At 41.2% G+C, this 12,299-nt stretch overlaps 2 protein-coding genes across 4 annotated transcripts; one reads left to right on the top strand and one right to left on the bottom strand.

The window, feature by feature from the left end:
- Positions 1 to 790: 790 nt before the first annotated feature.
- Positions 791 to 3,874, top strand: mterf2 (mitochondrial transcription termination factor 2). 3 transcript variants are annotated; one of them, XM_046394681.1, is made up of 2 exons: positions 791 to 898; positions 1,726 to 3,874. In XM_046394681.1, exon 2 carries the CDS (start codon positions 1,752 to 1,754, stop codon positions 2,877 to 2,879), a length of 1,128 nt encoding a protein of 375 aa, XP_046250637.1. In that variant the 5' UTR covers positions 791 to 898; positions 1,726 to 1,751; the 3' UTR covers positions 2,880 to 3,874. The 3 variants fall into 3 exon arrangements, with proteins under 3 accessions (XP_046250637.1, XP_046250638.1, XP_046250636.1); XM_046394682.1 differs by having other exon boundaries at positions 892 to 989; XM_046394680.1 differs by lacking the exon at positions 791 to 898 and adding an exon at positions 1,030 to 1,480.
- Positions 3,875 to 7,373: 3,499 nt separating this feature from the next.
- zgc:153031 lies at positions 7,374 to 12,176 on the bottom strand. Its single transcript, XM_046394683.1, has 6 exons — positions 11,842 to 12,176; positions 10,967 to 11,016; positions 10,599 to 10,704; positions 9,686 to 9,812; positions 8,609 to 8,724; positions 7,374 to 7,826 (listed from the first exon to the last, which is right to left on the bottom strand). The coding sequence occupies exons 1-6, from the start codon at positions 11,946 to 11,948 to the stop codon at positions 7,736 to 7,738; spliced, it is 597 nt and encodes a 198-aa protein (XP_046250639.1). The 5' UTR covers positions 11,949 to 12,176; the 3' UTR covers positions 7,374 to 7,735.
- Between the last annotated feature and the right edge of the window lie 123 nt (positions 12,177 to 12,299).

Genomic DNA, 12,299 nt, shown 5'->3' with positions numbered 1-12,299 from the left:
ACATAAATGTCAAAGAAACAGTCAACAGGTTGACTGTCATAAAAGAAGAGCAAACAGCACTGTTTATTCTGCAGACCCACATGTTATTTTATAACCGTGCTCTCACTGTTCAGAAAGTTGTTTCCCATTAAATGTGAAAAAACAAATCTATGTCTCTCTTATTTGTGTTATTGCTTGAACATGATCTGTCAGCGTGAAACAAACTGTTAATAACAAGAATAATAACAACATCAGTGCACCCTGATGAGCATGCCTCATGCCTGTCAAACATATTGGGTATTAAAAAAGAAAGAAACGCCAACCTGTTTTCCTTTGAGGCAGATCATTTGTTTACTAGTACATAAACTATAATGAACCCAGCTACCCACTCAGCAGCAGCAGCTTCCGTTCTGCTGAGGGAACAGCTTGCAGAGCTGGTGATCAAGCATCATGATTAAACACCAACTGCGAGAAAACTCTCCGTGTGTTCAGTCCAATTCAGCCCAGCGCTGATTACGCTCATCAGGGCCCCGTATGCTGCAGGGTTTGGAGGCACACCAACTGCTGTTTGAGATACAGATTTTTGCCAAAATTCTTTAATTACTGGACATATGGGCTGCAATAAAAGAGCAAAGTTTTGAAAAGAGGGCAATAGAAGAATAATATCAAAAAAACACATTTCCAAACACTTTTCTATATTCTGTATGAAAAATTATTTTTGCTCAAGGAGAGGAAAAAATATCTATCAAAGCTATTTTCAGGGTCACATTTGAATTTTATAAGGTCTCAGCTGTCCTCATTGACCGTATGGTTGTGCTGCTTCGCAGTGCCCGCCAGTACACGTCGCAGACCAGCAGAAGTAGAAGAAGAAGAACTCAGTTTCATAACAAAACGTCACATCCTTTGACCGCTGCTAAAGGTAACTTACTAAAGAAATACGTCGATATACTAGTTAATCTATCTGTATTTACACACGTCTGACAACTTTAGGCTGACTGACAGTAATCATGGTAAATGACAGGTTTAAATCACATAATGTGCCGTGGTGCCAGGGCTGTGGCGGTACTGCTGGGTCCCAGAAGTTAGCTAAATAGCAAGCTATATACCTAGCATGTTTCTTCATGTTTGCTAAAATATATTTCTGGAGCTGAATGTAGTTGTTATCGCCATTGTATCTAGCGCATAACCTGTGCAAGGACGTTCAGACTTGTTCTCCCTGCTCAGCACGATAATAGAGAGTCTTCATTTACATTAAAGCACATTTCTGTGCTTTTGAATGTGTTATCTGGTTGTGATTGGTAGTGAGTCATTGATTCTGAGCGACGTTTCAGAAGTTGCGTTTCCGCTTTCCCCTGCCATCACCTGTGCAAAATCCTTTGTCTTCTGTTCAGGGACTTATTTTATGATGACAGGTTTGTGGCGAGTGACAACAACAGGAAACTCCAGAAAAATTCCCTGGCTGTGCATGATGCCTGGAAGTTTTTGTCTTACTGCATGATGAGTATGTGAATACTGGAACAGCAAGATAAGGATGAGTCATGAATGTCTTGTCTCCTGCCTTGATAGAATCACGTGACTGGACCTCTGGCCTTACTGAGCATCACTACAGCTAATACAGTTGTTTGGTCAATGCTAGAATTGGCAGTGACACTGTGCAACTGTCTGCTCAAGCTGTTGTCATCTAGCTCCCTCTGCTACTTTACAACGTGTCACCCACTGCAGTTTCTCCTTCTTTCGCCCCTTTAGGTGACCGGCCTAAGGGCTTTGCATCAATGTTGCGCTTGATCGCATCATCCATGTGCCTCCGGTGCCAGTGTGCCACAGCTCTACCTTTACACCTAAGACCATGTGCAACGCTGAGCACAGCAGAGAACCAGCAGACGGTGGGGGCTCTCTATGATCTCTCTGTGGACATCCAGAAGGTTCGGAAACTTAAGGGCTGGGTGCTGCATCAGAGCCTGGCCTATACTAAGGAGGTAGCTGAACTGCTGAAGGACATGGGAGCTTCGGGCCCCAGTGTTGCTCGAATTCTAACGGGTCACCCTGAAGCGGTTCTCTGTCACCCAGAGCAGATGCAGGCTCAGCGGGAGCTGTGGATGTCTGTGTGCCCAAACCAGAAAGAACTGGTTGGCATCATTGAGAAATTCCCAGCCTCCTTCTTCACTTCCTCCAGCCACTATGGCAACCAGCAGAACAACATATCTTATTTCCAGAGCTTAAACCTCAACAAGCGAATTATTACTAAACTTATGGCAAGTGCTCCCCAGAGCTTCAGCCGGCCAGTAGAGCAAAATGAAGTGATGGTGCGCACCCTCCAGCAGTCCTACCAGGAACTTGGTGGAGAGGAAGACAATATGAAGATCTGGCTTCAGAAGCTGCTTAGCCAGAACCCGTTTGTCCTCCTCAAGCCTCCTGAGGTGCTGAGGCAGAACTTGCTGTTCCTGAAAGACAGGGGTTTCAGCACAGCAGAGCTCCTTCACCTCCTTTCCAAATTAAGGGGCTTTGTCACTGAGCTGAACCCCGACAGCATGCGTCGCACACTGGCATACTCTCAGGACACCATGGGCTGCTCTGAGGCGGAATTGCGGGACATCATCCTCAAATGTCCGGCTCTGCTTTACTATCCTGAAACTATTCTTGCTGAGCGCATTAAAGGCCTCCTCAGTGCGGGGATGAGCATGTCTCAAATCATAGACACTCCGACTGTTTTGGAGCTGACCACTCAGATAGTGATTTATCGCATCCAGCGACTGAAGGCACATGGTTATGATGTAAGGACAGGTAGTCTGGAGGTCCTGAATGGCACTAAGAAGGACTTTGAGATGAGCTATGAAAAACTACAGCTACGTAGAGAGAGACCAATTTTTAACCCTGTCGCCCCTTTAAGAGCAGATGACTGACAGAAGTTTGTAAGTGAATTGAAATTAATCAAAACTGTAACTGGATTTGTATTGTCCTTATCTATATAATGTCATATAAAGTGTTTCAAATCTAAATATGCACTTAATGTGTTTTATCACTGTGGTTGAATTCTATGAATTGCAGTGATGCATTTTTGAACTTGACAGTGAATCTTCACTGTGAAGATGCCTGAAGGTGTCAACTGAACCAGTGACAGAAAACAAAAACAAAATGCAATGGGTGCAAAGGCAGGTTTAAATTCCGTTTTTTTGTTCACGTAGTCAAATCTTATATTAAGGATCACACTTGGCAAAGTTACAGTAAAAATAATTTGTTTTAACCGGCTGCCACAATCTGCAGTCATGTGAAAAGTAATCAAATTAACAAATTCCTCTAATTAGGTCGCGTGAGTCTTAACACCAAATGCAAAAATGTATCAGATTTTTCACTTGTAGTTCAGACCAAAGCCACACACTTTATTTATGAGTGAGTCATCAGTGCATTCATGTTGTAAGAGATGAGGGTGGTTACGCAACCACTTCCTCAAGTGATATCAGAAAGTGAGACAAAGGCGGCAGCATCTTAATGTGTCATGCTTTGGTATCGTACCTTGCCAAATGAATAATTCATTACAGCTTATTTACAAGTTACCTCACCACAAAAATTTCACATAAAACACCTCATGACTTGACTGTAATGGCAGACGTGCTGACTCGTCCATCAGATGTATTACTGAGCAGAACTGAGGACAAGCAAGCCTTTTCAAACCATTTTATTTAAAGCCTGTGCAAATGTCTCATTTTCACACCATGTTCTTGGCAGCACAACTGTTCCCCTCAGGGAGGAAATCTAACTGTGTCTCAGACTTTTATTGTTACTTTACAGATGGAGACTCTTTATTATAAGCTACTTCACAGCTTAAATGTCACTTTATTATCATTTCAGATTAATTCAAATGCACCCACACGTTGCAATAAAAAAAAAGTTCCTTTCATTCGGAGTGGAAGTGTTTTATTTGAATGCGCTCTACAATCTTTGTTCAAAAGGAAGTTTCAGTTAATTTGTGCAAAATAGATTTTCCATTATGTTTGGCTTCAGCGATAAAGTTTTTGTGTCTATGCGTCATATGGAGGTAAAAAAGACTGGGTTAGTGCATGTATTTGTTTTAGTATAAGCCACAAAATCAATACACAATCTTACTGAGCATTGTCTAAACCAAAAGAGGGCATTTTAAAATGTTGCCCCATCTCATTCTGAATACGTCTTAATGTTTCAAAGCCAGCAAAAGCCCTTGAAACATGCTTTTCTTTTGCCTTTTAATGGGAGTGAGCTTCCCGGCTAATGAGGACATGACTTTATCCCTCAAGGTTCCTTCGTTCTTGTAATGTGGATGATGGGGGTCACAAAAAAGAGAGAGAAAGAGGACTTATATCCCCAGAGGGAGGGAGAAGTGTGTGTGTATGTGTGTGTTTGTGTGTGTGTGTGTGGGGGGGGGGGGTTATACGTTTACAACTTCCACTTCCCATCTGCATCACTCAACATGGCCCTGTAGTCATGGTGATAGCCACTGGGCAGATGATGCGAAAGTGAGTGCATCTGGTAATGAATGTGAGCTGTGCAGATGGATGCTTGACTAATGTTCATTTTCAAACCATTCACAACATGCTGCCCCTGAGGAGCTACGACAGTACTTCAAGAACTGAAGGTTTCTAATTTTACACAGACGGTGACATTTTTTTAAATTCATCATGTTCCAAAGTTGTATCTGTCTGTGGTGCTAAGTAATAAAAGCGAGGAGTTAATCAGGATGTGTTAAAGCGAGGCAGATGAGACAAGGCCTCAGGTGTAATAATGCATGTGACCTCTATTTCCTACCCACTGTCCTCTGTCGACTGCTGTGTTGTCCTGCGCTGCGCTCTCGAATTACCCAGACAAGCCAGAGAGGTTAATAAGGGGGAGTATAAATTGTCCTTTCTCATTTCAAACACGACACAGGTTGATATTATCCATGCTTAACGTATTGCTTTTATGGCTTCTATCTCACAGGAAACAGATGACATCTGCAATTAAAGGCTATGATTTCCAGCTGCAGCCAGAGCATCGATGACCACGGCTGCAGTAAATATTGTTTTATTTTTTAAGCCAGTGTGAATTTAGCTCAAGCCCTGGAACCTTTATTGAGAAATATATTAATAAAAAGCACGTAATGTATTAGAAAAATTTACTTTAATATTCCACCAGGACGGCCCTGCGATTGACTGGCGACCAGTCCAGGGTGTACCCCGCCTCGCGCCTGTAGTCAGCTGGGATAGGCTCCAGCTCCCCCGCGACCCTGACGGATAAGCGGTATAGAAAATGGATGGATGGATTCCGCCAGGACTCCACTGGAAAACTACTAACTTGTGTTCATAACATAAAGGAAATCCTCATGTCACAAACTAAAACACCATTAACCTGATCGTAGACTGGTATTTTAGTGTGTTCTCAACTTGGCTTTTGTCTCACCATCTATGCCAGAAAGTTTTCTGTCATCACTTATCTCTCAAAAGTGCACCAGTGAGACAGAACAAATATAGTGTACATGTTTCTGCGAGAAAATAAATGTCACATTGATGGACGTTCAGTGTGCAATAGGTAAATAACTTTCAAAATTGAATGTTGCATCTGAGATTCCAAACTTCAGAACGCAGGCTCATCTGTCTACTGGTAATGGATTTGTGGTGAGGTGCAGTCTATAGGGATTGTATGTCTGGTCATGTCACTCCATCTTCTGAATCATTCATGTCTGATTTTATAATGTCATTGATCATTTAAAGCAGCTTGTCCTTGAGACTCAGAATACTGCTCCTTCTGAAATCTACTGTACCAGGAATTAATGGGCCTTTTTACAGAGGACATGCAAGCTGTCACAGTAACACAAAGCATAGATGTAAGTAATACAATTCTTGATGGATGAATTCCATTTGCCTGCTCCAGCTTCAGTGTCAGGGTATTCTGCATGCTGGCTCACTGTCACACTGTCATGACTTACACTGGGACCCCTGAATAGAGCAGAACCATTGTTAATGTGATCAGTGGCATGTGTGTCATTACTGTAATGACAGGTCAGAATGCTTGCTGTGTTTGTTTTATCACTGTATGTCTGTATATTGGACTTTTTACAGCACAATGTGCTTTATGCTTTTGCTTGTGTTGTGAACAAATGAGTTTCTGCTTTGGGGTGGTCTGAAAAACACAAATATATTAAATGAGAAATCTTTAAATATGATTAACAGCTTTCCACTGACCTCTGCTCATGTTAGCATGTAATATTGCAAAAATGCAACACAGTGTCACGCCTTTACTATGTGCTTTGATTTTAGAGCAATGATAGTGATAATCTAATTCTCGGAACGAGTCTGTTGGAGGAGATGCGGGTCTAAAATATTTTTCATTCTGTAGTGAAGTCGCTGTGACCATTTTATGAAACCATCCAATACATCAAGTTTTCCGATGCAGTTAATAGTGTGTGTTTTTAATCAAAATAAAACTCCAAAAATGCCTTTGGATAGAAGCTGGTGGTAAAATGTGAGACATTTTGGTAGGTGGGTTGTATGTCCCTTGTCTCACTGACATGTCTCCATCTAGTGGCAGAAAGGATCACATACAACCAGATGATTGAGAATAATTTTATTGAAAATGACAAAGTCATAAAAGTTAATTGTTTCTCCATTAAAAATGTATTAATGTTTTTGTCATTTAAAATCCATTAATATATGTCTTTCCACAACAAAGTGCAAGATGTAACAACTTCTCCAAATCTATCTGAATAACAAGATAGGCATTATTGTGTTAAAGCAAACTAGCAGGGTAATTCTAACCTGGGAACCAGACAAATTTGCAAGCTCATGTTTCATTTCCCTCTTGTGTTATCTAATATTAGGTGGGTTTGCTACATTGTATAGTCCATTACAGTTCAGCCAATGGAGTCTGAGCACGAGTGGTAGGCTTTCACTGAATGAAGCAGGTTATCCGTGTATAACTTCTCACTTATTTCACCTTAGCAGTCCACCAAACAAATTTGAGGTGGCAAACAAATAACACACTTACTGGATCTTCACTCACATTAGTTCTAAGAGGCCTATTTAAAGGTCTGTTCCGAGTTTCGTAAGGCAAAAGTTACCACTGCGCTGCCGGCTTGGTTTCTGTTTAGCGAGTGACAGTGTTACCTGGTGACTTTTGGTTGAATGCGCCAACAGTCTGACTGGTTGTTGGAAATTGGAAATGCACTGAGAGGTTTGATGCCAAGTTGGGATAATTCATTTGTCACTTTCTAAACTGTCATGTTGGCTTAGAAAAGATGAGATCTGCTGTGCTAAACCAGAGAGCGCAGACTGTCACTGACATCGGCCGCTGACTGACTCACTGACAAGCATATTTTCTGAGCAGCTGCAAAATTACTGAGGAGGAGGACGAGGTGACAGCAGAAGGAGGAAGTTTTTTGGTTTTTTTTAAAATGCCAAAATGAATCATAAACAAATAGCAAATAACCAAACAGCAGTGACAGGGAAAATATGGATCTCACAGTAAAACCTGGACAGACAAGCTGGAGTGCTCTTACTCACATTGTTTTTCATGTATTATAACGAAGGTTATGTTTACCCTAGCTGGAATGCTTCATGAGTATACTACAACGCATGTTCACAGTACTTTGGCTTTAGTTTGGTTATTAAAAAAATACAATAATAAGTTTGAGTTTGGGGGTTTAGCCACAGATGATTCTGGAACTGACTTTGCAATGTATGCTGAAAGAAGACAGAAAAATACACAGGAGTGATTTCCTAATTATTCATCATTGCTTTTCTTTGTTAATTTTCTATGCTGTGTCAACAGTCTCTCTCTTGAACACTTGGCATTTGTATTTAATTCCGTTGTCCTCTTGAATTCCACTCGGTACATCAGGAAATCTTGTTTGGAAACAGAAAAAGGTGATTAAAAGACAACAGCTACATATAAGCATTAAGCATCTTCAAAACCCTAACATGGGGTCTAAATGAGCTTTTGTTGCTGAAAAAAAACCCCATACTGGCCAGTGAAATACTCAGCAGAGTACAGCTCTCTGTCGGGCTTACAGTCAATATGGTGGCGAACAAAAATGGGGATTTACTCATCTCAAATCCTTTTGAGCTGAACTATTTAAGCCAATGACAACAAAGTGTGCCCACAGAGAGCGCTGATGTTTGCTCTGTAGCAAAAATCATGATGTCATGGGGCAGCAGCACAGCATATTACTGCCTCACTATGACAACCACTCATTTGCTGACATCAGAGAAGGTTCAGGCTGTCCACTTGCACAGATGCTGCACACGGGTTACCTTTCTCAAGATATTTTGTTAACTGGTTCTGACTGGATTTTGGTGAAAGAGCAGAAGACTAGATAGCTCAGCAGAGTCACACACACCCCTCTTTGTGACCTTGTTTTATATTAAGATTCATGAGAAGTGATTATCAAGCAAAAAGCTATGTAGCCACTGTTGCGTAGGGTTTTCCTACCTGCCCAGTACTTCAACAAATAATCTACTTTAAGACAATGAAGACTATGCAGAGAGTGTTCTTTTTACATGCATCACATTTTTTGGAAATGTTTAATGTGCCAAGTTCCAGGAAGCACCAAAGGGTTCAAATGAGGAGAAGTTCCAAGTCAGGATGACCTACACTATAATGCTTTGAGGAGGAGATAAACACATACCTTTCTTGTAATTTAAATAGGTTTCTGTCAAACTCAGGGAAGAACACGTCGCACTCATACTCTGCCATGATTTCCGTCAGGTAAACCAAGTCACACCAAGGGTGGTTCAGCGCATCCTGATGATAGACAAGAAGAGCCGGAAATTCGGGTAATGTTAGCAGTATTACAAACTTGATTTTTCTATGTGTAATTAAGCATATCATTAACTCAGAAGAAATCTACATTGCACAAGACAACTCTGCCTCTTAGTAGCTCCAAATGGCACTGTGGTGAAGACTCAGAAGGAATTTAATAAAAGGTAATATATGTGGTTCTTCATAAAATCTTATCTACAGTATAGTCACAGTTATGCATACTGTATTTACTATACTGACAAATATCAATCCATTGAATAACTTCCAGTGAGAAACATGCTGTCTTCATTTATAGACTTAAGTCCAAGAAGATATTTGTGTTAGATGTAATGAAATTCTCTAACTGTTCCTCAGATACTGCATGCACAAAAATGGGAGATTCGTACAACATGAAAACATAATAATGATGGCTACTGAGACATAAAGTTTGCTGCATATGTTTGGAGCTTGGTAGCCACATCCCATTCTCAACAGGGAAAGAATGCTAAGCACATGATTAGGTAGATATAAATCAAGCACAGTTTGTACACGCCCTCACAGATCTGAAACTAATCATGGTTAAGTGAAAACACCTGTGGGCGTGTACAAGGGTGTGTGGGGCCTTTAAACCTGTTTTGTGTGTGTGTGTGTGTGTGTGTGTCCTTATTCATGTGTCAGACATGAAAGTGAGCCTGAATGCACAATACCAGGTTCCTGAAACTGAGGAGCTAAATGGAATACTGGCATCTCATGATTTCTCAATCTCATGATTTGTATGTCTGGTTTTCCTTACTGTGACCAGTCAAAATGTATACCATGACACACACTGTAACCCTGTCCCACATATTGCAATTTAGACCACACACACCAATCAGCAGCTGTTCACTTAGCTTTAAACATAATGGGGAAACATATGATCTCATCAGGGGTCCAAGGCTCCTTTTTGCCAGCTTTGCTAGTTTACCTTGTAGACCTGCGTCCCACCGACAACCCAGATGGTCTCAATTAGGTCAGCGAGCGGGGGCTGCGCTGCCATGCGGATCGCACTGTCAAAGTCTTCACATATGAAGTGGGCGTGGTCTGGGGCTGTGCTGTAAGAGAAGAAATGTCAGTGTAAATAAAAAAGGATGATTGATATCGATTAGATTAGACAGTTGTACTAAACCACAGTGGGGAAACTCGTTTGAAACAAGCCTTTCTGATCATGTATTGATCCGGTTTCTATTATCCACAGTGATGCTGGCTCCCCAGAAAAGCACAGCAGCACGGAGGACACTAGTCAATATCCTCTGATTAAAAACGCAAACGCTCGCTGATATCAAAGAATCTGGTCATCTTTGAGAAGAATAATCTTCACTGGGCCTTTTTGAATACAACCTCAGTGTTCTTTGTCTAGTCCACAGTTCAGGAAGACACCAAGATGTACAACAAGATTGTACAATCTCTACATGCTGCTCCTTAATTATCATGGTCTCCTTCATTTTCCTGCTGAAATCAATTGAATCAAATCAATTTTCCCAACTTTTGAATGAAAAAATGTATTACACCAGCTGACAATTCAACTTCTCTTTTGTAGGCCAGGTCATTGCCTTCTCGGTTAAGAAATTTTAATTTTAAGGTGGCAGTTGTTTCAATGTGATTCTTAAAGCTGTGAAGTATCACTCGAGCTGGTCAACACAAACTTTCAGGTTGCATGGACAGACACCCTCAGGGCCTGCTGCCTTGAGGCACCTTGACCGCTGCTGAAACTCATCAACATTAATGACAAAAGCAGTCATCAGAATCAAACCCCAGTGAAACCGGGATAACCTGAAATAACCCCCAGCCCCCCTGTTAATGCAGATGTGTGTGTAACAGGGAGAACAGAGAGCACTCACTCCAGTGTGGTACTCAGCACCATATGCAGAACATTGACCAGCGGGAATGTGGACTGTGGGTGGGAAAACCAGCAACGTTTGCCCCAGACCATCATGTTCATCCTTCCTGAAACAGATACAATAAGCTTATTATACAGATACAGGTAGACAGAGAGAGAGAGAGAGAGAGAGAGAGAGAGAGGGAGAGAGAGAGAGACAGAGAGAGAGAGACAGAGAGAGAGGGACACCATTTTCTGGGATAGGAAGCTGTGTAAGGACAAAAATCACTAAATGTCCCTCATATCACAATGCTGTAAATATGCAAGGACATATCTTTGTGAATATGAATAAAGGTGTACATGTGCAGCAATTTAATATTGTATTATTACCTGGTCTTGACACCCTTGTGACAGTGTCCAGAAAGTACTTGAATTCAGCTCTGTAAGAGTCACATTGTCAGAGTTAAACGAAGCAGAAAACAGTTCGCTGAGCTCATTAATTCTGAGTGTCGCTGCTTATAGTTAGTCACCTGGAGGCATATGGTTAACACATCATCATATAACATCATATAACACATCAAAACACACACTATCAGTATGTTTTACTGTACAAGCTATACATGAGGCAACCGGATTACATTTAAAATCATCGCTACATTGTCAAGGATGATATTTTTGATTAGGTCTTAAAATATGGCTATTTTAACATTATGAAACTTATCACCAACATGTAGAGTATGTTTTATTGTTCATCAAAGTAAGTTACTCTTCTTAGTGTGCCAGTTTTGTTAATGTATGTTATTTAATATTTGTTTTCAATGAAGATAAAGGAGTTGAATTTTATTTATACTGAAAATGGAAGCTGAGGCTGAACATTATGAGTAAGAGCTCTTGCTGTTACAAGAGCAAAGTCCTCCATGTGGCCTTTGATTAAAAAAAACGCAGCAGCAAAAACTTAAACAAAAGAAACATCATCCCACACACTGCAGAATACACACAGTGCAACTGCATGTGTCAGTGCTGTTTTTTCCGAGCTGTAACGCTGAAAATGTAAAATATATTTGCATTGAAAACGAAACCCAGCAGTGATCCAAAGGTGTTCAGATTAGATCATTTTTATAATTCTAATTATAAAAACTGCCATGTAATTTGTATTCAGTGACCCAAAACCTGTACATGTGCCACACAGAATAAGCTACAGTCATCAGTAACTAATCTGAATCAAAACATCTGGAGGACATAATCACAAATGGTTTCTTTCTTACGGTATATTCCAGGGCATTTTTCCATCTTTCCCGATCCCCAAGTCATTGCAAACTGCTGCGATGAGACGGACAGATTTCCTCTGCGCTTTGTCCTGACTCGATTCCATCTTCAACGGGCAGTCAAACAAGCAGACAGACAGGAAGTGTGACGATCTGACGGCGGCCACTGACACCACCACTGGGTGACCGAACAATTTATCGAGGTTTGAGCTCAGCTATCACCGCCCATCGACCGGCTGCTGCTATTGGACACGGCGAACTATGAGGGGATCCTCAATAAGATGTTCCGCTCCCAAACAAAAAACACAAGAGCCTTTTCAACCCCGAAACGCTCACAATACTGCGTGATCACGCGGTAACGTGACTCCCTCATCATGCGTCCCAACTGATTACACCACCAACAAGTTTAATCATAAAAGGAAACTTCACACAAGGCTTGCAGAGGCGAGCCTCTTTAT

Source organism: Scatophagus argus, chromosome 7, assembly GCF_020382885.2.
Source record: "Scatophagus argus isolate fScaArg1 chromosome 7, fScaArg1.pri, whole genome shotgun sequence".
Lineage (NCBI taxonomy): Eukaryota > Metazoa > Chordata > Actinopteri > Scatophagidae > Scatophagus > Scatophagus argus.
The sequence above is the reverse complement of the archived record's forward strand: the minus strand, read 5'-3'. Positions and strand labels throughout refer to the sequence as shown.

What these genes read in the sequence shown, in the direction of transcription:
- zgc:153031 (XM_046394683.1), bottom strand. Translation starts at nt 11,948, where the DNA reads ATGGAATCGAGTCAGGACAAAGCGCAGAGGAAATCTGTCCGTCTCATC. An exon ending in GTGGGACGCAGGTCTACAAG is followed by an intron (nt 8,725 to 9,685) that starts GTAAACTAGCAA and finishes GTCTATCATCAG; the next exon opens with GATGCGCTGAACCACCCTTG. An exon ending in CTATTTAAATTACAAGAAAG is followed by an intron (nt 7,827 to 8,608) that starts GTATGTGTTTAT and finishes TTTCCAAACAAG; the next exon opens with ATTTCCTGATGTACCGAGTG.